Consider the following 26,695-nt stretch of genomic DNA (forward strand, 5'->3'; position numbering starts at 1 on the left):
CATTCTCAGAAAATCACTGTTTCATTCATTTACTCAATAAAAATTTACAAAATGCCTATACATTATAAGCTTCCTCTTGCAGCCGTTTCTAGATAAAAATGTCTAGAGGGACCATCAAGTTTTCCCCAAAGTCTACAACTTAAAGGACCTTTTTGGAATTGGGTTTCTTCTGTACCTCTGAAAGGGTAACACTTTAAATCTGAATCACCTGGAGGGCTAACATTGTGTTACTATTTAACAATACTTGCATCCCAGGCATACAACATTAAAAGGTATAGTAAATTCTGATGGTAGCTAAGCTGCAAAATCTTTAAAATTACATGATTTACAGTATTCATTTATACTTGTAATTGCAGTCCTAGACCAGTCTTGTGGCCACCAACTTTGACATTCTTGTCATTCAGCAGAACTTACAGTGTAAGTCTGATACCTGGCTTTAGGGGCTAAGTGTATCCTAAACCTGCCATGTTGGAGTTGTTCACTTAAGCCGAGAAGCCTGTGTCAGAGTCCACCTGATTCTTGACTGCTATTCTGAAGTGAGTGTTACTGTCTTCTTCTGTCAAGGTGAGTTTGATGGCAGTGTCCAACTTCTTGTTCACATTCTGGTAAATGGAGCTGCCAAACTCTGTCCTGTCACCTTCACATTAGTGTGAAGGTGGAATTCATCAGTTTTGTAACCAACAGCAAAATTGCTGTGTCACTCGGGACTTTGTGCTCTCAAAATTCATCTGGTATCCAAAATTCACCTGGTAGCCAGCCAGCCCTCTTAACCCAGGACCAGAGTCCCCCTAATTGAAGTCCTGGCAAGGTCAAAATCCAAGTCACAGTCTAGGTTGATGTGCTTCTGCTTGATTTTAGCATTTTTTTCTCCCAGTGTTAGGTGAGAAGGATGATTCAAAGGTCAGCTTCAGTCCATGAGTAGCTCATCTTCCATGGTAGTCTGGGTGCCTACAGTTGTCAGTGTTCCATTTCCCTGTATATGTCAGACCATGTACTTGATTTCCCGACTGCCCATGACTTTGGTGTCTCAGTGTTGGCTGAGCCTGAGTTTATAAATTCCAGTCCATTCTCAGATTGTGTTTTCAAGTCAAGTTTTGTTGAGTTATATCTATAGCCCTTGGTGAGGGTATCCCTGGCAGATTTCCCAAGATGTATGGGTGCCACAGCCATCTTCTCAGAGGCAGTGGTGGCGGGCTTAGCTCTGCAGTGTGGAGGAAACGGGTGCAAAGCACTAATTTTAATCATTAATTACTCAAGGCTGATGCCGCTTAGGTAGCAGTGATATCAACAATCCCTGAATGCGAACATAACACCGCAGTAACTTTTCTGCTGTGATAGAAACATTCTTTCTCATCAGTTGTTGTCACTTATGATGGGAATGAAGAAACCTAAAATGTGACCATTCTTAGCCTGAGAATCACAAGTTTGTTTTTTAAAGATTTATTTTTTATTTATTTCTCTCCCCTTCTCCCCCACCCTGCCCCAGTTGTCTGTTCTCTGTGTCCACTCACTGTGTGTTTGTCTGTGTCCGCTTGTATTCTTGTCAGTGGCACTGGGAATTTTTGTATCTTTTTTGTTGTTGTTGTGTCATCTTGCGCGATGTGTGTGGTCCCATTCCTGGGCAGGCTGGACTTTTTTTTGCACTGGGTGGCTCTCCTTACGGGGCACACTCCTTGCGCGTGGGGCTCCCCTATGCGGGAACACCCCTGCGTGGCAGGGCACTCCTTGCACACATCAGCACTGCACGTGGGCCAGATCCACACGGGTCAAGGAGGTCCTGGGTTTGAACCATGGACCTCCCATGTGGTAGGCAGACGCTCTAACCGTTGAGCCAAGTCCACTTCCCAGAATCACAAGTTTTATATGCAAAATTGTTCTCTAGGACAGCATTTCCTCAAGTTTGTTGCTCAAGATGCTGCTGTTCTTTGGGGGACAGAATAAAAATGAGATGCTTCTTGAAAAACACATCATGTGGTTGATTATTTTGGGGACACACTGGTTAGACTATTTCTTTATTGCAGTATTTCTAACAACTTTTAATGTATTGAGGTCTCTCTTTTCTAAGACAGGGGAAACTGGATGTGCTCACAGAATCCTTTTTCCTAGGGGCATCACAAGAACCAGTGTTCCCTGGAACACACTTTGGGAAATATTGTTACAATGCAATTTATAAATTTGAGTATTTGTGGTGGTCTCTGGTAGTTTATCCAATACCTGTCTCCTACAGTAGCACATACCACCTAATGCGTATTTCCACTTGGGATTCAATGTATTTAAAACCGAGACCATTTCCTTTCCAAAACTGGCTTCTCCTGCCTTTGCTAGTCTTGCTGTCATCATCCTGCCCACTCAGACTGGTCTATTTTAACTTGTTCCTTCCATAACCAGTCACCCTCAAATCCCAATGATTTTTCTTCCGTATTGTATCTTCTGTTGTCCTCTTTCCCTTACCCTATTCTGGTCCTGGACTATGGCCTTCTCATTCATCTCTCCATGTCTAGTCTTTCTGCCTCTCACTTATCTATCACATACCTGATAGTATAATCTTCATAAGTTTTTCCATATCAGGCTTCAATACAAAAATTTTCAGTTGCTTCTTATAGCCTAAAACATAAAATATAGACTTGTCAGTTTGCCTATAGTATGGCTCCACTCTATTTTAAAATTATTTCCAACTGCTTCTCAACATGAGCCTTAAGCTGATTATATATTTAAACATTTAAAAATTTCTCATTTTGAAATATTTCGATTATAGAAAATATATAGAAACTAATTCTATCTAACATCTATGAATTATAAAATTTTCCACTTTTCAGATAATCCCTTTAAGAACTAAAAACATTATGGACATTTCTTAAATCCCTGTTACTCTTCATCCCTTCTAGATAAACTACTTCCTGAAATCAGTAGTTTTCATACATGTTTTAAAAAAAAGTTTGTTTTAAAAATTTCATAATCGATTTCTACATAAACTCATACTATAACACATTCTTTTGTAACATCCTTCCAACATTGTTTTAGGCATTTATCGATGTTGATAGATGTAAATCCAGTTCATTCCTTTTAACTCTGGGTAGCAATATTCCAGAATATGAATAAAACAATTTATACCTTCTCCTATTAATGGGCTATCAGGTTTTCCTCAAATTTTTATTACACACAATGCTGCAGTGAATATACTTATCATGTCTCATTTTGCATGTATTTTGAGTTTTTCTAGTGACTCCTATGGATCCCATATCAAAATAATATTTGTAAATGCATTGTAAAATGCATGAAAAACAAAAAAGCAAATAATTCTGAAATAAATTGTTAAAGCATTAAAATTTTGATGTAATAATGTATATGCTTCTAAATCACATCTATTAGATCTAATAATGACCAGTAGTGATGAGTGTAAATGGTTTTTCAAGATATTTGTAATATGTGTAATATTTCTATTGGGGACTGTCACAGGTACTTTTCTATTGGTTTGTTTGTTGCCTACATTCTAATTGAGGGAATTTCTAAATTTCCTTTAGAACTTAGTATTTTTTCCCTTCCAAGTCTACAATTTGTACCATCTGTCCTATGGTATACATCTTGTAATAGAGATAATGTTAACAAATTATTTACTTTCCAACTTTTCCAGCATAAATATGATAGCTGGCATTTATTGAACTCTTAATATGTGCCAGGTGCTGTGCTAAAAGTTTTACATGAATTTTTATCTCCTGTAATCATCACAACAACCTAAATAGGTACTATTTTTTTGTCTCCATTTTACAGATGAGGAAATTGAGACTTGGGGAGACACAGTAACTTGCTTATGGGTCATACAGGTGACACATGATAAGCAGAACTAGGATTCAAATCCTAGATGGCAGATTCCAAAACCCAGTTTTCCACTGCTATGCTATATTGTATAGAGTTCATATTCCAGAATTTAAAACAATCAAACAAAATGTCACATTATGGTTTAGCTTCTAGCTACAAAGCAAGGTGACTGCATGCTTAGTCTCATAAGAGCATTGAAATAGATAATGAATGCTGTAAACTACATAGAAAGGAAGAAATCACACACATGGGGGTGTGTGGACGACAGTGCGAAATACGTAGTTCTGGTCTAATTCAAATGTATGCTCAAAGCTCTGTAATACAGCTTATGTAAAAGATCAAATGTTTTCAACTTATGGAGGCTGTGAATTACATAAATGACCAGCTTTATCTTTCTCTCCTTTTTTTCCCCTGTAGCAGAAAAGCCTGGGCCAAATATGTTGTCTATCTGTTTTAACTATCTAAATATTAATAGTATATGTATACGTGTTTATGAGTATATACAATCTGTGTGGTTTGGTTGGTGCTGTATGCACCCCAGAAAAACATGTTCATATACCTATACATTCCTGTGGGTGTGTATTTTTTTTTTTAGATTTTTCAAATTTATTCCCCCCTTTGATGCTTGCTCTCAAAGTCTGCTGTGTCCATTTGCTTGTGTTCTGTGCCTGCTTGTCTTCTCTTCTCATCTTCTCTTTAGGAGGCACTGGGAACTGATCCTGGCACATCTGATGTGGGAGAAAGGCGCTTAATTGCTTGAGCCACCTCAGCTCCCTGGTTTGTTGTGTCCTAATTGTTTTTCCTTTTTGTCTCCTTTTGTCACATCAGCTCTCTGCACGGGCCCGCTTTCCTTTACCAGGAGCCTCCGGGAATTGAACCCATGATCTTGCATATGGTAGATGGGAGCCCAATTGCTTGAGCCACATTGGCTTCCCAGTAGTACCTTTTTTAAAATTATTATTACTTTCCCCCCTTCCCCTTCTCCCGCCCTGCTGTTTCTGCTGTGTTATCTTCTCATTTTCTCTTCTCTAGGATTCACCAGGATTCTATCCTAGAGACCTCTGATGAAGTTCCCGGTCAATTGTGCCACCTTAGTTCCTGGTTTCTGCTGCACTTTACCTTGACTCTCCCCTTGTCTCTCTTTTGAAGCATGTTTGAAGCATTATCATCTTGCTGTGTGACTCACTTGCGCGGGATAGTGGCTCACACTACTCAGGCACTCGCTCACCATGCAGGCACTTGTGCGGGCACTGGCTTGCCACGTGGGCACTGACTCACCATGCCAGAACTCACACGGGCATTGGCATGCCATGTCGGCATGCTTTCTCTTCTTTTTCACCAGGAGGCCCCAGTGATTGAACCCAGGTCCTCCCATATGGTAGGCAGCTCTATCGCTTGAGCCATCTCCGCTTCCCCCAATAGTACCTTTTGATGAGTTAACTTCAGTTACGGTTCAGTCAATCAGGATGGGCTTAACCCTATTACTGGAGTCCTTTCTAAGTGGAATGAATTCAGACAGAGGAAGAGAAAGCCACAGGGAGCAGCCAGAAATTGAAATTCAGTGGAACCTAGAAGGGAACAGAGAGGCCAGGAGAAGCTGCCATGTACATTGCCACGTGTCAGAGAAGCCAAGGACCAAGGATTGCTGGTCCCAAGGATTGCCAGCCCAGAACCCAGTTGCATTGCCTTGATAACATGTTGATTTGAACTTTCTTTAGGCTCAAAGCTGTGAGCTAATACATTCCCATTGTTTAAGCCAACCCATTGCATGGTATTTGTTTGAAGAGCCAAGGAAACAAACAGTCTCTGTATGTATAGCCTCATTCCTTGTTCCATTTAGTCCCTAATCATTGCTTCTCTTTATTTTTTCCCTTACTCTCAATTGATATTATCTTGCTATATTTTATGGCCCCTTGTAAGCCAAGGCATTGTTAAGTGTTTACAGACATACATATAATAAACTGAAGTGGTAGGCAGAATTCAAAGATGGCCCCCAGGAACCCTACTCCCTGGTGTGTATATACTTGCTCTCAGTTACTCCATCAAATTTGAATCTAGGTGCTGCTTTGAAGGGATTTTGTGGAAATAAATGACTTTAAGAAAGGCAGAGTATCTTGGGTAGACCTGACCTAATCAGGAACTGGGCCCTTCTTGATGAAAAAGAGTCGAAGCATGAGAGGGATTCGATGTGAGGTAGAGTCTTGGTTGCTGGCTTTGACTGAGCGGGCTACACAGTAAGGAATGCAGGTGGCTGACAGACTAAATGAGACTTCAGTCCTCCAACTCCAAGGAACTACATTCTATGACAACCAGTTTACCTTGGATGGAAAAGGAACCCAAGCTTCCGAGAACACAGCCCACGTGACAACTTGATTTTAGCCTTGTAAGAACCTAAGCAGAGATCCCAGTCACATCATGCCCAAACTTCTGACCTACAGAACTATGAGCTAATAAATGGGTGTTGTTAAAACTCATCATTTGTGCTAATTTGTTACAGCAGTGAGAGAAAACTAAAACAGCCAAATACGTTGCTTCAGAAAATTGCAACTATTATTTGTTAAATATTTATTGATGTTAAATCCACATTATACCAGCACAACAATCCAAAGTAGTATGATAGTACTTTTTTTCTTATAAATACAACGTAAAAGGTGGCAAGATAAAGCTAGTTAATCCCTAACCCAGCAAATTAGCAAAACGTCACATTCAGAAAAATTTGGCATTAAGATATGACATAAGTCATAATTATACAATATAGATAGGTCCATAAGAGACTTTGTATATTAAATTCCATATTAGCAATGCCATATAGTGTGGCCAAAGAAATTTGTACCACTCTGCACAGAACATCTGCTAGGCGGTGCTCAAGACTATTAATTGTGTAAAACTTGGTTGGTTGGTGTTCTTACAAAGAAGTAGAAAGCTGTACATGTGAAGCAGTAATATGAAATATATGGGGTGGTACACAAATACAAAATTATTTTAAAAAAATACTACATACTGAGTTGAGTAACTGAGCTAAAAGAGTTCAACACTTTTATTATAAATAATGAAAGATATATATGTGTTTTGCATAAGGAATACAGTGTTTTCGTTTCATAGCAAAGTACCATTAAAAACTCATGTTTTATAATAGCAGGCCAAATTCTTTTTTCTCCTTTTTAAGATTTATTGGTTCCGACTTAAAACTATCAAGTCTGGTCAGAATCAACTTCGTCTATCTGATGCAGAATCACCTGCATTCAAAAGCAGTCTTTGCTGAGATGCCTTTACAAACTGCTTAGAACCCAGCACTCTCGTAAAGCAAGGTCTCATGGCAGCAGGGAAGTGAACTAATATTTTCTTTCCACCATTATCTTGGTGCCACTGAAACAAATACATTATGGCACAGACCTATGTTTGTTTCTCCTTAAGTCTCCAGTTCCCTCAAGTACACTAGATCCTACAAGCAATTTCTCATTTTTGCCAATCTTCAGTCTCAGTCCTTTTTCAACTTGCTCTATACATCTAAACTCTTCAACTACTATTCAAACTTCAGACACACTGAAATTTCCATAACATATGTGCTTCAAACTTCCAGCTGACTCTAGATTCCTTGACTTGTGAATGGCAGTGTTTTTTCACCATCATTTTGGATTGATTTTGAAGAAAACCAAAGAAAAGCCTGGTCTTTGCCACCTCTCCTGCCCTTTCTATTTTTACCTAAATGAATACAATATAATTGTGCTGGTCACATTTTTCTTCATTCTGCTTCCTAATCCTACCTGTTTCCTCCAAATACTATATGCCTTGGTCTTGGATGGTTTGTATGTCTTTTGTGGAATGGACTGTGATAGCTTTCTGCTTTATTCAAAATATTTTATATTATTTATGCTTAAATTAGCCTTTTAATATGGCGTGTAAATAAGCTTCCTACCAAGGTAGTATGAAAAGAGACACATAAAGAAAAAAAGTTAAGAATTGAAGTAGTTAATCTTGTTAGAATATTCTTGATATTAATAAAATTTAAGGCAAGTAGTTCCTTGTGATTTCATATAAAACAATTTGCAAAGACAAGGCATTTACTTGGATTTCTTTGTCCTTTCCTCTTCCGTTTTCATCCTTACATATTGCACTTGGTTCACTAGAGCTATCTGAATACACTGCCACTTTAGAATCAGTTTGGTATTATTTGTAGTACAATTGTCTCATGTTAAGCATTTCACACTATCATGCTATATAGCACCTAGAGCTTGTGTTTAAAGGCACTTGATTATACAAATTGTGGTTACCTTTGAACAGTTTATTTCCTTCAGCATTTGGCATTTCAGACTACTTTTATCACCAGCAATTCCAAAAGTTTTAGATTGGATGATGAATGTGAATTTTCTGTGTAATGCATACATTTCTATTAGCATCACCTACTTATAAGGTTGGTATATCAAGTAAGAAATATTATTTTTTGGTGTTTTTTTTTTTTTTTCCTTTATTTCTTCTAGTCAAAGGTATGTTTCTGCCTTTTTCATAATGCAACAGAGAAATATGTTGGTCAAGGCAATGCCTGTTTTCAGTCTTTCAGCTTTAACAAGAATGCTGGATTACAGGTCCTCACTTTCTACCAAGCCGGCATTCAGTGCCAGATGAGATGGGTTGGCTTCAGGTTGGAACGCTGCTTTGATGTCTAGTCCCTGGTCCGAAAGCGCTGCATAGCGACTGGCTGATGGCCGTACTTTTTTTGGCTTGGTGCTCTGTGGCTGGTGATGCCACTGGGCTATGAAGAAAAACAGTAAATTATGATTTTATACCAAGATACAATTGGAAAACCCTTAGATATTTCAAGTACATACAGAATGTTTTGATATATAACAGGCATATGTTCTCTGTGAAAGACCATACACATCCATGGTAGAAACACTAAAAGTTAGGGATATTTTTGCATTTTACTCATCTGTTGCAGATTTACTGTCTGTCCAGGGTAGTAGGACAGTACCAGCTAAATAATACAGACAGAAGGTAATTTATCTTTATTTCAAAGTAAATACTTACTGCAGTACAGGGGGAATCCTTTGAAATAGTTGGTAAGTTTCCTGATTCTCAGCCCATCCCTATTTCCAAATTGTTTTTCCTTTAAAGGCTCAAAATCTATTAAGTGCTATAATGTTATGGTAATTATGTATTCTGGATGGGTATTTCAACATTGACCGATTGAAAGGAATTGGCTAGTAGGGAAGGTTGAGGTCACTAATTTCTTGAAGAATCTCACAAGGTGATTTGTTACTCAAGAAGAAGTAAAATTTGAAATCAGATCCTAGTTTTTCTAGTGATTTTTCTAGTAGTTCACATAATGCTATCGTACTTGTTTGTAAATTCAATTGGAACAGTTTTCCTTAAACTTAGGATTCATGTACACAGATATATATACACAGACATAAATCTATTATTGAGTTGCTTAAGATATACTGATTATAAAAAGCACTAAGCCAAAAAAGTACGCATTCCAGGATCAGTGGTACACAAATTTAGAGTAATGTTAGGACACTGTGATAGGATTATAAGAAATGTTAAAAGACAGTCATTTGCAGAACACAGTAAGAAAAAATGTGAAAAACATGGTTATGCCTTTATCTACTGTTAACTCCTAAGGATGCTTGAGTAGGGAAGCCACGCCTAACTAGCCAACAGAAAAGAAATCAACATGCGTAATTTGCTAAAATTCAAAATTCCTGATTGATACTTGGGTATTTGTGCTCCTGGTGTGGTTCACTATTAGTGTTGAGAAACTATAAATAAAAAGAAAGAGAGCAATATGAATCTTTTGGCAAATAAAACACTATACTTGTTTATAAGATTATAGTAGAGTAATGTCATTTGCTGTTGAGATGTCTAATTTTCCATAATTTAATGAGTAAATGCAGTGGGATGAGATGACGGGGTACTCACTGTAAACATCCAGCCTTGCAGTACAGGACACGATCCCGGCTTCATTCTTGGCTGACACAGTATACCACCCAGCATCTTCTTTTGTGGCTCCCTGAATAAGCAGGCAGATGTAGCCATGATTATCCTGGTGCATGCTAGAGAAAAGGATAAAGTCATTAGGGTTCTAAATTTTAAAAAAGTGGCTCTGAACACGAAGCATCACTTTTAATTAGATCATTAGAAACAGAATTGTGCAAGTAGTAGATAATAGGGTCATACTTATTCTACAGAGGCTGCCAGTCCCATTAAAGTTAGTGGGAGAGAAGAGTGGGTATCAAAAGGTTGAATAAATCTATGCACTTAATTTCTAGTTGAGGATCTGCCTTTACAAAAACCACTGAATAGTTTTCTCTATCACCGTTGAAACAAACAAATTCATCTTTTTTCTGTTAGATACAAAGTTAAACACTTAAAAAAAGACATCATTAGATTAAGCCAGAATGTGCTGCATTCATATACCATTATAGCTTCCTTCCAAAAGCTTAATTATACATTAATTTTCATCTTTGATATCATCAATATCATCGCTTTTACATGCATATATATATATATGTGTGTTATGTAAAATGTACTTATATGTCATTAATAGTGAGCCGCTATTGATTAGGTTAAAAGCATTGTATAGTCTCACCTCACTCGGTCAGTGCTATGAGTGAGTGATTCATTTTCTTTCTTCCAAAATATCTGAGGTGGTGGAACTCCAGAGACACGGCATTCCAGTCGCACCGGGTACCCATCAGCAACTCCTGTATTTTGTAGCTTCTCGATAAACACAGGGGGTTTGTGTGCTTCTTTAGCTAAGAAAACGTGATAAATGATCTATCAGTGACACATGAAAGAAGCACTTAAAAAAATTCAGACGTTTTTAGAAATATTGTTTTGACTATCTTCCACTTCATATTATCATTTTTTACTTCAAGTGGTAAGATGCTAGTCCTCTCTTCAAATTATTCTTTTTCCAGGCAAAGGTTCATATCCTTTATTCCACTCATATATTTCATCAATTAATTCAGGTCTAATAGGCCCACAAGGCTACTGGCCATCTGCTCCGCAGAATGCCTGTCTGACAGGCGGCGTGAGACTCCTAAGTCATTGCTAGCATCTGTGATGGCTTCACTGCTCATTACATTACAGTGTACTCACAGCTTTTACCAACCACTGCCACCTAGTGATGCTGAAGAGGGTGTTTCTAGGATTTGACCCTCATAGATTCTCTCACTGCTATCTAAAATGTTTTCTACAAAGATTCTGAAGAGTTATAACTCCTGGATTAAATGAGCTATGCCATAGGAATATAAAGGAGAGGCATCTTTATCTGAACATGGCAACTTTAAATAGTTATATATAAAGCTAGGAATGTACAGCCTATAAATTAAAAATTCCAATTTGTATTCTATGAAGGAAGCTGTAAAATAACAACTTTATTATTTACCCTGAAGAAAGGAAGCCATGTGAAAAAGAAAAGACACCTTTACAAGTTACTCTGAAGAAATCAGAACTGAGAATTAACATTCTGAATATTACCATTCAATGGGTAAAACTGCATTTTTTTTGGTTTGTTTAATTGTGGAGACAATTTTATAGAAAGAGTAAGGTTTAATTATTTTCTTCTGAGCCACCAACAATGAATTTGAGGATGCAGGTCTTTCTCTACCACCTCCCACCTCATCCATAGTGACAAATATATCAAAGCAAAGCAGCTAGGGGAGAACCAGGTGAAGAGGATAAAAATTCTACATGAGTATTTCAAAAGCCTAAAACTTGCTAAGAACATATGTTATCTAAAGAATTATATTTTTACTGGAATTTACTTTACTTGACTTAGGCTATTTGAGAGAAGTGAGGACATAAGCTCACTTTGTATTCTTTCTGTGTCCCAGGTTTGCAAAGAGTATAAAATACATAGAACAAGCCTTGATGTCCTAGCACCTCACCAGTAAGAATAACACGTACCATTTTGGAGCATTGCTATTCGAGGCACTGGTTCTGTAGGTTTATATACAAAGATTGTGGGGTACTATAATCCCCATTTTATACATGGGGAAATTGAGATGCAGAGATGTTATGTATTTGCCAAAGGTCTCACAGCTAGTAAAGTAATTAAGAGGGACTGGAACTGACAACTGAAGCCAAAGACCCTGCTTCTGATGACTGTGTGCTGCCATCCTCTAACAGAAGTGCTCCCCGAGGCCTATTAAGACTTCTTCATCTCCTTGGAACATCAAGTCTCAGTTTAAAAGGACAGATATCATCAAAAGGCACATTTCACAGGAGAAAAACGAACAGTTTCATTTCCAGGAAGAATAGTTAGAGGAATGAATGAAGTCTATCGAAGTGTGAAGGAATATAGAATGTGCAAATTTTAAATGCACCACAGCCCACCTCTTAACCATATTTTTGTCTGAAAAACATCTAGATGCTATTTTTTAGAGTCATTATCTAGGATTTCCACCAGGACCTCTTGGGCTTTATTGTTTTATCCCATTGCTACTCTGTTTTTTGAAAGAGCTCAGTGACTTGTGGTGTGGAAGCACACTAGGAGTCAACACACCATTTTAAGTCCAGTCCTCGGCTTACTAAATTGTACCCTGGGAATGTCACTTATTCTAAGTCTAATTTCTACATCTGTAAGAGGCAGAAGAAAATTTGCTCTGATTACCCCTGGGACAATGTATATGAAGTGCTTTGCAAATAGACGTATGACAAATAAATGCTATGTTTTGTTATTTGTTTATTGTTTTTTAAAGGGAACAAATATCAGAATCTTTACTTATGCCCAACTCTTAAGGATGGTATAAATTTTTCCATAAATGCCCTTTCCTTTTGGGCTTATCAGAAGGTAAAATTTCATATAAAGAACACTTTTACAAAATATTACTAAAGTATAATCAATTAAAACAGCAAATTTGAGTTTAATTTGACTTAAATTGGGGGGGACTATATCAATATTTTTAAAAGTTTCTAAATTTTTAAATCTCTGCACATTATCACTTTAAAAACTAAGTGTATATGTGAACTTTTATGTATAAGCAATCTCTTATTCAGTTCATAGAGCCCATACTGCTGCTGCTCTTTCCCTATGTAACATTAGGGGCCATCACGTGCAGGAGAAGTCAAATGACCAAGGAAAGCTGCAGAGGTGCTTTTCTCTCTTGGTCAGACTAGTAGAAGAAAAGGAAAAATGAATCATAACGGGCTACACTGAAGTAAGAAAAACTAATGTTTCTTATTTGCCAAGGCTTATAACATGTCCGAACTGGCCTTTTTCATGACATAATCTATTTTTTCAGCAGCGTGATTTTCCCATATTTTTAAATAATGCAGTGTCAATCTGCATTTCTGAATGTGATGTTCAGTTTGGGATAGGGCAAGGATTCACAGACAAGCATACCAGCAACCACAAGCTCCAGGCTGAAGGAGTTCTGTCCTGCTCGGTTGGTGGCTATGCACGTGTAGATGCCGGCATCTCGTGACGTGACTGGCTCTATGATCAGAGAGTGTACCCCGTTCTCACGCACGAGCATCTTGTGGGCGCTGTCGGGGCGTACTGGCTTTCCATCTAGTTGCCAGCTTAGATCTGGGGTTGGTAACCCACTGACCTAAATCAGAAAGGAAGTGCATGTAAATTTTTCTAATATTAAAACAGACTGAAATCATTAATTAACTAAGAAACCAGCAGAAATTCCTTTCGGTAGTTACAGGGGATGGCCTGTAGTATCAGCTCATGAAACTCTCCTCCTTAAAACCTTTAATGGTTTCCTAAGCACTTACAGGCTCACTATGGAACATTTCTTACAAAGCAACCTAGAGACAAGTGAAATGGGAATTAAAAAAAAATTTCTGTAATTTACCTCACCCAGGGTTGTAAAGATTGCTAGGATGATGTCAGTACAGGGCTCTCAGCGCTTTAGAAAAAAGATGTCCACAATCACAATAACTAACACCCAGCTGGCATTTATATACTACAAAGCCTCTCATCAAGGAGTTACCAGAGTTATGGAGACATTAGTTAATGCATCCACCAGCACAGAGGACTATTATTATTTTATAATACTTGAAACTGAGTAACAAGAGTGACAGGAAATTACCCAGAAAGCCATCTCAACAAATTAGCATCACAATGGGAACATCATAAAATCTTGAGACTTGACAGTTGTGTTGACCAGAGATCAGATTAAAAGCACATTTAATTGCTAATAACACATTGCACTCTGAAGGGTAAAGGAGGGTTGCCATCTGTCAGCTCTTTACAGTTCTGCCCTTGATTGTGAATGGGAGAAAAGCACCATTAAGGAAGGACTTTACTCATGGGAAATTACATTCAAAAGATATCAGGTGGATTGTAAAGTCATTTTTCTTTTGAAGAATGAGCTCTGCCAAAATTAGCCAGGGAACTCACAAGCTCCGTTCCTGCTGTGTGATACTCATTTATACTACCTACAAAATGTCTCCCTACACACGTAGCAAGGCCTAGAGAACTGGAAGGAAAAACAATCTGGGAAATTGAAAGTACCGTAACTGGGTAAAAGTATGAAGAAACTTTGAAAACAAAACAGCAGCAGTTAGCCAGGCTGGCTTCTGAGAGGGTCAGCCTCTATGCTTTCCCATCCGTCTGCCTGCTAGCTTCCAGCTCTCCTTTAGGGAGGTGCTGTGAGGAGGAAGCCATGAATACCGTTTTGGTCAGGCTCCAGGCTTTTACCAAGTTTAGAAATGAAGTGGCACTGCTTGTTCCCACCTTACTAGGTTAGATACTAGACAAGCAGGGCCATCCACTGCCTGAGGCCATGATATGTTTAGTAGACATGCCCAAAGCACTCCGTACACAGAACACTTACTTCACAGTGGGCCTATTCCAGTGGACAGTTATTCATGTTAAAGGAAAGGGAAAATGCCCTGTCCTTCTACCCTTGTTCTAACTCCAGGCCTCCTGGTTGAGTAAGAAAAGGAAGCAAGCTCTCAGGAGTGGAAAGTCATTAAAAGCAGGCCGTGAGTTTATATTACTAAGAGACTTCAGATGTTAGCCAGGAGGTCATCCCAGAGGTAACGTTTAAGCACATCTCAGCAGGATCCCAGAGACTTCCAAAGTAGATACTATCCCAAATAGTGGGGCTTCTGAGGTCTCCGGAGACAACCAGGTCCTATGGTCATGGCAGATAGCTCTGGAGTTTGGTGCCTTGTCAGTGGGCCTTACTTTGGAGTTTGTGCTCCTGAGTGTGACAGAGTTGGACTCAGATGTGACTTTGCTACACATGCCTCTTCTGTCTCTTCTATCTGAACCTATAATTGGGGCTGGAGTTGGTAGGTGTTATGTCCAAGAGACTTGAATCTTTGGGCTGTTCATGTGCCAGCTGGGCCCTGAGCCTCAGCAGAGTTGCAACTCCTACTCTCCAGGTCACTGGACTCACCCAAGACAACTAACATGAAGGTGAGGATGGACAGCCCTCATACCAAGGAACCAAGAAAGCCTACAACTGCAAGCAAGAGCCTTATGGGATTGAGGCCCCCTCTCAATTAGAGAGGTAGTAAGCATCACCATCCCAGAATCCTCAGGATTGGGGAATAAAATATGAACTAGAGTGGACTTACTAGTATTCTACTATAGACTTATTGGGATTCTAGCAATGGAAAAAATATCTTTGAGGAAGGAGACAGTGGCCACTGGAGGTGCTGAGGGGAAAAAGAGGTGTAATATGGGGGCATTTTTAGGACTTGGAATTGTCCTTAATGACACTACAACAACAGATACAGGCCATTACATATCCTGCCATAATCTACAGAATTGCATGGGAGAGAGTGTAAACTACAATGTCAACCATAGTCCATGCTTATGAGCAATGTTCCAAATGTGCTCATCAATTGCAATAAATGTAACAGACTAATGAAAGAAGTTGTTAATGTGGGGAAGGGTGAGAGGTGTGGGGAGTGGGGCATATGAGAATCCCTTATATTTTTTTGTGTAATCTAAGTATCTTTTAAAAAAAGAAAAAATTAAAAAAAAAGCAGGCCATAATTTGAACAGATCTGTTCTCAGCTGACAGGGAAGGTGGGGGGAGAACAGCATACTTGTGACTGGAGGAGTGGGAAGAATAGCTATTTTCTCTTAGTAAACTGAGGAGTCAAATTCTAGGAATTGTACCTAAAAGGTTAAAAAAAGAGGGAGAGGATACTTTTTGAGGGAAAAGCAAGCTGTTGCTTTAGTGTTTGGCTTATTTTTTTAGGGTTTTTTAAATCTTTCTCTCAAAAGAAAAAAATTGTTTAAATACAATTCTTTTTCTGGGAAGCAGACTTGGCTCAATGGATAGAGCGTCCGCCTACCACATGGGAGGTCCAGGGTTCAAACCCAAGGCCTCCTGACCCGTGTGGAGCTGGCCCACGTGCAGTGCTGATTATGTGCAAGGAGTGCCGTGCCACGCAGGGGTGTCCCCCATGTTGGGGAGCCCCACGCACAGTGCGCCCGGTAAGGAGAGCCACCCAGCGCGAAAGAAAGCGCGGCCTGCCTAGGAATGGTGCCGCACACATGGAGAGCTGACTCAGTAAGGTGACTCAACAAAAAGACACAGATTCCTGGTGCCGCTGACAAGAATAGAAGCAGACACAGAGAACAGACAACTGGAGTGGAGGGGGAGGGGAGAAAAATAAATAAAAATGAAAAATAAAAAAAAAATCTTTTTCTGAAGCAGGTAACACCCCATCTATTCATGCTGCAAGATTTTCCACATTTTATTTATCCAGGCCAGAACTTAACAGTGAAGTCAAGCAGAGATTATTTTTGTTTTAATTCTTTGAAAGGCAGGTATTTCAAGTATAGGTATATCACTATGCAGTGCAATAAAACATTATGATTTATTAAAAAATGTGATCTATGATGAATCTACATAGATATATTATCTAGATTCACTCTTTTGTCATTGTATTTATTTTAGAATAAATACCCTTTATGTATATTACCCCTACATAATAGGCTTGATAAGCATTTCTAAAAATAGATTTTTCTTATATAATCACAAAATGATTTATAATCCCTCTGTGTCACCTTATGACCTATATAAAATAAAATTTCCTCAATTGTCTCAAAATGTCATTTTACAGGTGGTCTATATGAATTCTTATAGACTGAAAATGAAGTAAATACATACACTGAAATTCAGTTTGTGTATTTATACTCTCAAAAGAATCATGCTGGAAATAAACATGTTTGCTAAGAATACTGGTGTTTATATGTTTCTACTTAATTCACAAGTCCAGATTTGTTTGTCTTGAAAAACAAGTAATACCCAAATCCTCTTTATTTTGTTTATGGTTTTGTTCTGTAATACCTTGGGAGAACCAGCAGAGGGAGCCCAAATAATTTTAAAAAACCATATCCATAGTTATGCGTTAAATGAAAATTAAGATCAATAAATAGTGGGGCAAAAAAACCCAAGATAAAACAAAACAAAAAAACTTAAGAACAGTGATTTTTAAATTTTTTAGTCTCAGACCTCTTTGAGAAATTGAGAACCATAGCACACATAATTTTGTATGGAATTTCAGAGTTCGCATACCTAATGAGACCTGCCTACCCAAGGAGCTGCTGTAAAATGGGTGCAAGAAAGATGTCATTATAACTTCTTTTAGAAACAAAAAATGGGAGGAATAAAAGTCAGAGTAGATATCTTGAAAAAAAAAAAGATTAAATAAATTAATTACTTCAACAAGATGGGAAACTTAAAAGGGATGAAACCTCCTGGTCACTTTCTGAAGTATGGTATATACGATTCTAAGTAAAGAACATATTTAATAAAAATGGAAAAGAAAATGGAAAAGAATGATGTAAAACATAAATATCCTCTATGAGCTCACTCATTTTTTTTCTCTTAAGCTGTAAATTATTTTAAAGATACATATTTTACATGATTTCCTCAAAAGGAACGATACAGAAGTGGCAATGAGCAGAGAAGTGAGACAACAAATTAGCAGGTCATAATAAATTCTTACTTTGCAATCCATTCTACAGAGCTTTCCTTCTTGAACAGTCAGATCACCAGGAGCCTGCAAGAAGTGAGGTCTGAAGAATCGCTCCTGAATTGGTTCATTTTCATCTCCACTGTCCCTTGATCTAGAACGAGGCCTTATTAAAACAAGAAAAATAAACAGGAAGTTATTTCCAAGCTTTTAGTTATCTAATTTCATAGACTATACTGCGTAATGATATAATTTTTTATCTGATCCCTACCTTCAGGGTTTACTGGAAAACATAAAAAACTTAGAAAAGCAAACTCTTATTTCATTTGCAGGTTTATTACAAATTTAATACTACCCTAATTGCAGATCTTAGAACAATTCTCCTATCCTAATTTTTAAAGCTACTATAAATCTTAGAAAAAATAGAAAAAAATGGGATTATATTAAGATATTTTTTTCCTAAATACATATTTTTAAAGTTGTATGAGAAGTAGCAGCAACTGTTCCTCTTATTTATTACCAAATACTTTTCAACAGAAATTATTAATATATGGGGAATTAAAAGCTATTATTTTTTAAAAATGTACTACTCTAATCAATATTCCTTTTCATATTAACCAGGAAAACAAATGACAGTTTTAGGTAAGTTTTCTTTTGCATCAGTGATCCATGTGCCTAAAGACATTATTTTTTGCTTCAAAATAAAACTGCAGATTTTCCAGATTTTTGTGCATGTTGGTATATTTTGATAGAGGCACCTTTAAGAGCAGGGCAATTTAAAGTAATTGCAACTTGTTTATATAGTTTACCCTTCTCCAAGTACAGATCTAATTTATGCAAAAAAAAAAAGCTTTTTAGGACACAAGACTCATGGAGACTAATGTAAGAGAATGGACTTGACACTAAATATACTGTATTTATAGCCATAGATGCAGGCTTTCCTATGAAGAGACATTGCCACAATAAAGTTAAAATTAAATTTAGATGTGTTCAGGTACCAGAAGTGTCCAGTTGCATAAGGAGGTATAGACACATCACTTGTCTGATGCCTACTCAGTTTTTCTTCCTCACCTCCTGTGAGCCTAAGTTAGAATATGGTCTGTTCACGGAAGATGTTTATATCTACGGCCTGTCGTTTACAATAAAGACTATTTGAGGGTGTGCTATCTGTAAAAGTTGTAAAAAGGGACCTAAAGTGACAGGCTGGCTGACTTAGCATATTTTTTTAAAGTGCAAATACGTTACTAAGAAGTAACACCATTTCCCTATCCCTGCTACCATTATTAGTCTGTAAGCATCCTGAATAAACTTAGGGCTAGTAGGAATGGAAAGCACACTCTACTGGTAGCAGACATTTGTTGAGTATTTCAGATGTGACAGCTCTTACCCATAATACTCATAGTCTAAAATAAAATGTTCTGAACTATGTGGCTGAAAAATGAACACTAAGAAACAGGCTGATTTTAAGAAATCTAGTGGCAACAGCTTTTATCAACCCATTAGAGAAATTCGTTTTTGATCATTTGTGTACCAATTAATAGCATTTTCTTGTTAATGTACTACTTAAAGGTATTAAGTCTTAATTTCTTCATCTCTAAAATGAGTCCCATTGAACAAACTAATGTCTACCTGATTGGACTAGAAACAAATGTGTTTGTTCTAGGATTCTCTCTGAATCCCAAAGAAGCATAATAATCAAGGAGCCACACACTTCAAGTCTGTGTTCATATTCTGTCTTTCAACTATATTCACTTTTGTGGTCATGCTATAATTCTAACAGTGTTGAATTTCAGAGTGGGAAAGAAACATATGAAATACCTTCTGACATGAGGATGGCCTGAGGGAGAACGGGGGCTGCGGCCTCTCTGGTTGACAGCCTGTACCATTAGCCGTCCAGTACAACTGATGCGGCCCTGTCAGTGACATCAGGAAAGTGAATTATTTGCTATGCAAACGTGATTAACCATTAAATATGATCATGCCTATTGTTGTCCTTTTCTCCAAAAGACATTATTTAACAATAGAGCAGTGTGCCATATTAATAAAGACACCAGTATTCCTTTCAGAAATGCATGCCCCCCTATTTAAAATCCTCAGTAAAAATCTGAATGTATTTAAATAAATGGGTTACAAGGCCTTTTCTCTGAACTGTTAAATGGTTACTGTCTGATCTAGAGTGGTGTTTTAAATTACAACCATTGTTGAATTAATTGTAATTCAGGCTCCTTAACACCTGAAAATGAGTTGGTAAATTACAGCAGGACATTATTTTCTTGTAATGATTCAATTTTCATGGTCAAATATCTAATGGTTATGGCAAACCAGGATTCCCTGAGCCAACTTGAAATTTACAAATCAGTTTTATCTAACCTCTCCAAATCTGTACCTGCCTTGGAAAATCCTAGACTTGCTTTCAAAATACCCAATTGATGCATTCTAGTAGATGCTTTAACAAATGAACATATATGAACCATGATAATTTTTGGAGCTTGAGGACAAGGAAGTGGTTTTGGTTTATACAAATAGCTTCATTTGTACTGATATGAAAAATGGCTTCCTTATTATCTGTCTTGCTGCTTCAGTGATTGAATGCATATAATTTGGATAAATTTTTCCTTGTGGTATGAAACCTAGAGGACCCACAAGAGAAATTAATATTAGCTAACCATTTATGAAGCTAAAAAAAGATACAGTGAAAGTTAATTCAAACTTGTAATCTTGATTTTAGGGAAACAGAATTTAGGTTGCTTAAAAAAATAAATAAAATAATTCTTCTAACCTGGATTTTTTTTTTAAAAGATTTATTTATTTATTTATTTAATTCTCCCCTTCCCCCGGTTGTCTGTTCTCTGTGTCTTATTTGCTGTGTCTTGTTTCTTTGTCCACTTCTGTCGTCGTCAGCGGCTCAGGAAGTGTGGGCGGCGCCATTCCTGGGCAGGCTGCACTTTCTGTCGCGCTGGGCAGCTCTCCTTACGGGGCGCACTCCTTGCGCGTGGGGCTCCCCTACGCGGGGGACACCCTTGTGTGGCACGGCACTCCTTGCCCGCATCAGCACTGTGCATGGCCAGCTCCACACGGGTCAAGGAGGCCCGGGGTTTGAACCGCGGACCTCCCATGTGGTAGACGGACGCCCTAACCACTGGGCCAAGTCCGTTTCCCCTAACCTGGATTTGAGTTTTGGCTTTTCTAAAACTTTGGGCAAACCACTGAATTTGTTCAATCATCAATTTCTTCGTATGTAAAAAACAGTAATACTAAATTCTCTCATAAAACTGTTTGGTCACATGATACCAAAATTCTGTATAAAGTACTTGGTATTGCATTTCATACATAGGAAATGCTCAAAGTATTAAATCAGAGCACTGCATTTGAACATAATTATAATAACCAGATAAAGCATCCTTTTCTTAATATTTTGTTAAGCACTGATTTTTTTTCATATGTAGTAGATTTTTTCTTTTCTTCTCTCTCCCTCTTCTTTGTCTCTTTTCTTTTTATCTTTTTTTTTTTTTTTAAATACTCTGTGCGAAGAAAAAAGTAAATATTCTTAGCGTGGGAGGCAGAATACGTAGGAAGAATATCTTTTAACTTTTTGGTGCCAAGCACACAGTGATATCCAATGTGTATGTGTTTGTGGTGTCTACATTTGAGGTATAAGATGGAAGATGCTCTACTCAACTCTATTTGACTATGTTTAGGATAAATCCTGCCTTCTTCTCTACACACACACACGTAAACAGGTTAGCATGCTCTTCTGGAAAGATTACATATATCCATACTGCTTTCCAGATTTTCACTACTGCTGCTTAGAACCTTACACATGAATATTGCCATAATCTTTCCTAATTTCTCAAATTGAAGAAGGATGTCACCATTTGTTACCTTTTTACTCCTACACCAACCCTTCCTTCACTTTTGAACATGAAGGAAGAGGGCATGGTCTTCAGGAGGCACAATTATTAATTTGATTAATAGTTTTATTGGCTAAATATTTTATTAACCCATAAATCATCCGGAGCATTTAGAAAGCATCTTAAGATGTATAATTTTGGCATTTTTATTTGGAAAAAAATACAGAATTCAACGAAGCATTTTTGAGACGATGCCTCCAATGTGCAGTATTTAAAGTTCAGATTTGAAAATCTGAACATCTTATTTCAGAGAAGGCTCTTCCAGAGATTAGCAAAATAATCTTAAATTATACTAATGTGTCAATTAACCCTAGTAATCATTGTAATTAGTAGGTTCTAATGCACATTAATGCTTTTGTATTTGCTTTTATTAAATTTTTCATTGCTATCTGTTTTATTGTTAACAGATGAGGTAATAATGGAATTACACATTTAAAGTGAAGATTGAAATGAGCCAGGAAACCTTATATTACTAAAACAAAACACAATCAAGAAACCAAATTCTTATATTTAACTCAGCTGTGTGTTGCTTTTCTATTCCAAACAAGCTACAGAGTCAGCTATAGTACAACTAATAAATTTGACTTCTTAAAGTGATTTTGTATTAAACATCTGGTTTGCAAAGATTTTTGATGCCTTGTTCAAGATCAATTATTTATATAATAGGGAAATAACATTTTTGTTTCATAGTTTATAAAATTTAACTTGTGGCACACAGGTTTTTATAAAAGCTTGCCACTTGTATACACAATGCAATTTGAGGAAGCATCAAACTGCAAAACAGTCTTCCAAAATCCAAATGCAATACAAAGTAACTTAGCAACACAACAAAACAAAGTTAAACATTCGTGTTTAGATTTAGTTGTGTCTTAAAGATAGGATTAGAGTCTAAAAAAAACTGTATTTGTGATCCTCATTTTGGCATATGTTTGATGTAACACTGCACAATCACTCATTATTTCACTAAACTATGTGATTGCTTTGGTCTCTTATGAATTGTTTGAACTGTACAGAGTATGATCCACAGTCCAGTGTATGTTTAGAGCTGTGTGTTCTATCCCAAGTAGAATTTGGATGCAGTCAATAATATCTAGTGTTTGTTATTCCCAAAAGATTAACCCAGGTGGAAAAATAACATATTCTATAAAATATTCTGCTGAACTCTAGTATTTCCCTCTTTCCATGGTTCGCACCCTTTCTCTTGGCTGCTTTCTATGATTATGTTCCACTACTCAGGAAAGCTCAACCGTCTGTGTTTCATTACTGAACTAATTTTTCCACTCCAGCCTTTTCCTCTTTCCCTTGGTCATTTCACATCATTACAGGCAAACGTATAGCAGAAAAATAGATGGAGCTGCCTTCATTTCAAACCCAAATACTTAAAAAATGTGAAAAAAATTGAAGGTAATCAAAGGGCATTAAGGAAGTGGGAAGTTTACTTCAGTTTTATAAAGTTGAGATTAGAGTTCACCATTTCTATAATGGTATTCCTATAGCAACAAATGGTATCTTATGACAAAAGTGAGGTAGAAAAATGGTCTGCCATTTGTCATTTTTTACATATCACTTTCTCTTTCTGTTGGGTAGTAAAGTTCATTCCAATTTCTTGGTGATTACTGACAAAACAAACATCTGGCATGCTTGGATGTACCTGCTATGAAGACCCCAGTATTGAAAAGGAACTTTACTCTTATTTAAAATGAACCAGGCAATGTGCTGAGAAACTCTGAACAATAACTTTTGGCAAGTGGAATAAATATCAAAATTCCCTCACAACAGTGTCTATACACATCTAGACACTCTGTTTCTAAGACCTAAATGTCCACTTTCAGGATTTCCTAAGGCTTTCTTCATGAGTTATTCTCCTGTCCCAGCCCTTGTCTGCCTTTGGTTATTTAGGTATTTTCTTAGCCCTGCCCTCTAAGTTAGAATACTGGGTGGATCAACCAACCTTCAGAGACAGTTGGATTCCAGGTTTTAGGAATTGCTCTGAATTACTGTGCCTACTGGGGCTCTTTGAATGCCTTTACCCCCTCTGATGGACCCAGAGTATCCACATTACCCTTTGCTTCAATTACAGGTGAGACGGTATATTCTGTTAGAGTAGCATTTGGCTACACTTTTAAACTGGTCTACTTCTCATTTCTTTATATTTTTTAAGAACTAGAGAGTAAGGAAGTGGACTTGGCCCAATGGATAGGGCATCCACCTACCACATGGGAGGTCCGCCATTCAAACCCCGGGCCTCCCTGACCTGTGTGGAGACTGGCCCATGTGCAGTGCTGATGCACGCAAGGAGTGCCCTGCCACGCAGGGGTGTCCACGCATAGGGGAGCCCCATGCACAAGGAGTGCGCCCCGTAAGGAGAGCGCCCAGCGTGAAAGGAAATGCAGCCTGCCCAGGAATGGCGCCACACACACGGAGAGCTGACACAGCAAGATGACACAACAAAAAGAAACACAGATTTCCAGTGCCACTGATAAGGATAGCAGCAGTCACAGAAGAACACACAGCGAATGGACAGAGAGCAGACAACTGGGGGGGTGGGGCGGGAGGGGAGAGAAATAAATCTAAAAAATATAAATCTTAAAAAAATTTTAAAAAAAAGAATTAGAGTGTTACCCATTGGGGTTAGCTTGGGATTTGGTTAAAGAGCATGAATCACTGAAACCTGAAACAGGGGCAGTGACCACTCTCCTGGGCCTCCTTTTGGCCCTGAGTGTGCTGGGAGCAGAGAACAGCTTCCCAGCTTCATGTGTGGCTCACATCAGCTGCGCCGTGGGTGTGGCCCATCCTCTAGCTCACATATCCTCCACCCAAGCCCACAGCTGTGACAGATGTGGCACAGCCACATCTGCTGCCTAACTCCTTTCCCATGGGGGTGGTATAAAGGAAAAGCAAGGAGATCAGAAGACCACACACCAGCAACATGTTGGGTAGAAATTCCATCCCAAACTGACATGCTTATGCCCTGAGAGTGCTGAGGGAGCAGAACACCTAGCAACAGAACTGGGCCTTTAGACCCTAGCTCCACAGGCTTCTGCCAGCAATTAGGGCTGCTGCTCTAAGAAGGGATAACTCTGTCTCTGAACTAAAATGATGATGATAACTAGCACTTATTGAAAGCACACTGAGAGGTTAAATGATTGCTAAAGGCCACATATTGGTAGTGAGTGGCAGAGCTAGAACCACAGCTCAGATCTGCTTGATGTGAAAGCTCATCTCTCTTTTTTTTTATTTATTTTTATTGACTTTGTAATAATATTACATTAAAAATATATATGTGAGGTCCCATTCAACCCCACCCCCCCACCCCACCTCTCCCCCCCCCCCAGCAACACTCATTCCCATCATCATGACACATCCATTGGATTTGGTAAGTACATCTTTGGGCACCTCTGCACCTCATAGTCAATGGTCCACATCATGGCCCATACTCTCCTCCATTCCATCCAGTGGGCCCTGTGAGGATTTACAATGTCCGGTGATTGCCTCTGAAGCACCATCCAGGGCAGCTCCATGTCCCAAAGACGCCTCCACCTCTCATCTCTTCCTGCCTTTCCCCATACCCATCAGCCACCATGTCCACTTTTCCCAATCCAATGCCACCTCTTCTATGTGGACATTGGATTGGTTGTGTCCATTGCACCTCTATGTCAAGAGGAGGCTCAGATTCCACATGGATGCTGGATGCAATCCTCCCACTTTCAGTTGTAATCACTCTAGGCTCCATGGTGTGGTGGTTGTCCTTCTTCAACTCCATCTTAGCTGAGTGTGGTAAGTCCAATGAATCAGATTGTAGGTGCTGGAGTCTGTTGAGGCTCAGGACCTGGCTATCACATTGTCAGTCCAGAGATTCAAATCCCCTAAATATATCTTAAACCCCAACATTAACTGCACCTCCAGCACATTAGCATGAAAGTCTTATGAAGGAAGATCCCATCTGAGTCCAGATTCATCACACATAAACACCATTTCCAAAGAGGGGCCATCTGACCTGGTAGTTAACCCCATCGGCCATGACCATAACTCCCATGGGTCTCTTTAGCCCTCAAAGGAACCAATATCTGGGGGTTGTATCTGCTTTATCTGTCTCTCTGACTCTGCTCAGTTGTGCATGAGGGCAATCCTTCTGCCAGCCTCCAGACTCTTTTTTAGAAACTCGTAGCCATATAAACTCATTTCTCCTTTCCATTTCCCCCTTACTTTAGGTCAAACAGCCTTTTAAAGTCATGTTATTTTATGTAGACAGGGATATTCTGCTGATCCGCATTGAACCTTCCGTATAAGGTCATTTTCCAGTTGCATCATCAGTTGGTAGTTGATAGTGGTTCCTCGGTGCCAGGGAGGCTCATCCCCGGGTGTCATGTCCCACGCTGGGGGGAAGGCATTGCATTTACATGCTGAGTTTGGAAAGCTCATCTCTTAACCTGAGTACAATGCCTGTACCTGTCTGGTTCTAGGCTTTTCAGTAAGATTGTCTCTCCTAATCCTGGTGAGTCTTTTCTTTCTTTTGATTTCCTTCCCTTCCTGCTTTTTCTGTTTACAAAGGCATCTTGAGGAGCCCTCCTTTTTTAAGTAACTTCATCAAAGTTTATCAAGGGTTTAGATGAACAGAGTCTAATCACCCTAGAGCCTGTCCTGTCTCTTCAGCTCTGTACACACCTTGATGGTGCCTTTGACCATGAGCACTGATACTTTCCCCAACTAGAACTTTTCTCCATGAAAAAATACATTAGCATAATTTGAAAAGGACTGAAGCAGACTCATGATTAGTTTTATATTTTTGTTCTTCTGTCCTCTAAAATGGCCTATTCCAATAAAATTTAAAACATATATTAGGAGAAATACCTTGACATCAGCGTTAAGGAACACTGACAAATTCTGCCCCCAAGATATATCCCTACTTTTCTAGGGGAAAAGAAGAAAAAAGAACCCAACACGGGGAAAAAATTTTTATTTTGTTGAGTTCTCCACCTGTTTTTAGTAGACAGAAAACTGAGGGAAACAGACTTGGCCCAGTGGTTAGGGTGTCTGTCTACTACATGGGAGGTCCGCGGTTCAAA

At 38.4% G+C, this 26,695-nt stretch overlaps 1 protein-coding gene and 1 pseudogene across 6 annotated transcripts in view; both read right to left on the reverse strand.

The window, feature by feature from the left end:
* Nucleotides 1-271: 271 nt before the first annotated feature.
* Nucleotides 272-4,405, reverse strand: LOC139438706 (non-selective voltage-gated ion channel VDAC1 pseudogene; annotated as a pseudogene).
* Nucleotides 4,406-6,366: 1,961 nt separating this feature from the next.
* PALLD (palladin, cytoskeletal associated protein) overlaps nucleotides 6,367-26,695 on the reverse strand; it is a 467,101-nt gene continuing 446,772 nt past the window's right edge. For 5 of the 6 annotated variants that reach the window (XM_058309467.2, XM_023583763.3, XM_058309606.2 and 2 more), the window contains 6 exons: nucleotides 19,537-19,631; nucleotides 17,752-17,884; nucleotides 13,166-13,373; nucleotides 10,406-10,571; nucleotides 9,736-9,869; nucleotides 6,367-8,566 (listed from right to left, as the gene is read on the reverse strand). In XM_058309467.2, coding sequence (XP_058165450.1) covers nucleotides 8,394-8,566; nucleotides 9,736-9,869; nucleotides 10,406-10,571; nucleotides 13,166-13,373; nucleotides 17,752-17,884; nucleotides 19,537-19,631 — 909 coding nt within the window. In that variant the 3' untranslated portion in view covers nucleotides 6,367-8,393. Of the gene's footprint in view, nucleotides 8,567-9,529; nucleotides 9,576-9,735; nucleotides 9,870-10,405; nucleotides 10,572-13,165; nucleotides 13,374-17,751; nucleotides 17,885-19,536; nucleotides 19,632-26,695 lie in introns of all 6 variants that reach the window. The other variant, XM_058309553.2, reaches the window with a different exon arrangement.

This window comes from Dasypus novemcinctus, chromosome 1 (genome assembly GCF_030445035.2).
Source record: "Dasypus novemcinctus isolate mDasNov1 chromosome 1, mDasNov1.1.hap2, whole genome shotgun sequence".
In the NCBI taxonomy this organism is placed as follows: domain Eukaryota; kingdom Metazoa; phylum Chordata; class Mammalia; order Cingulata; family Dasypodidae; genus Dasypus; species Dasypus novemcinctus.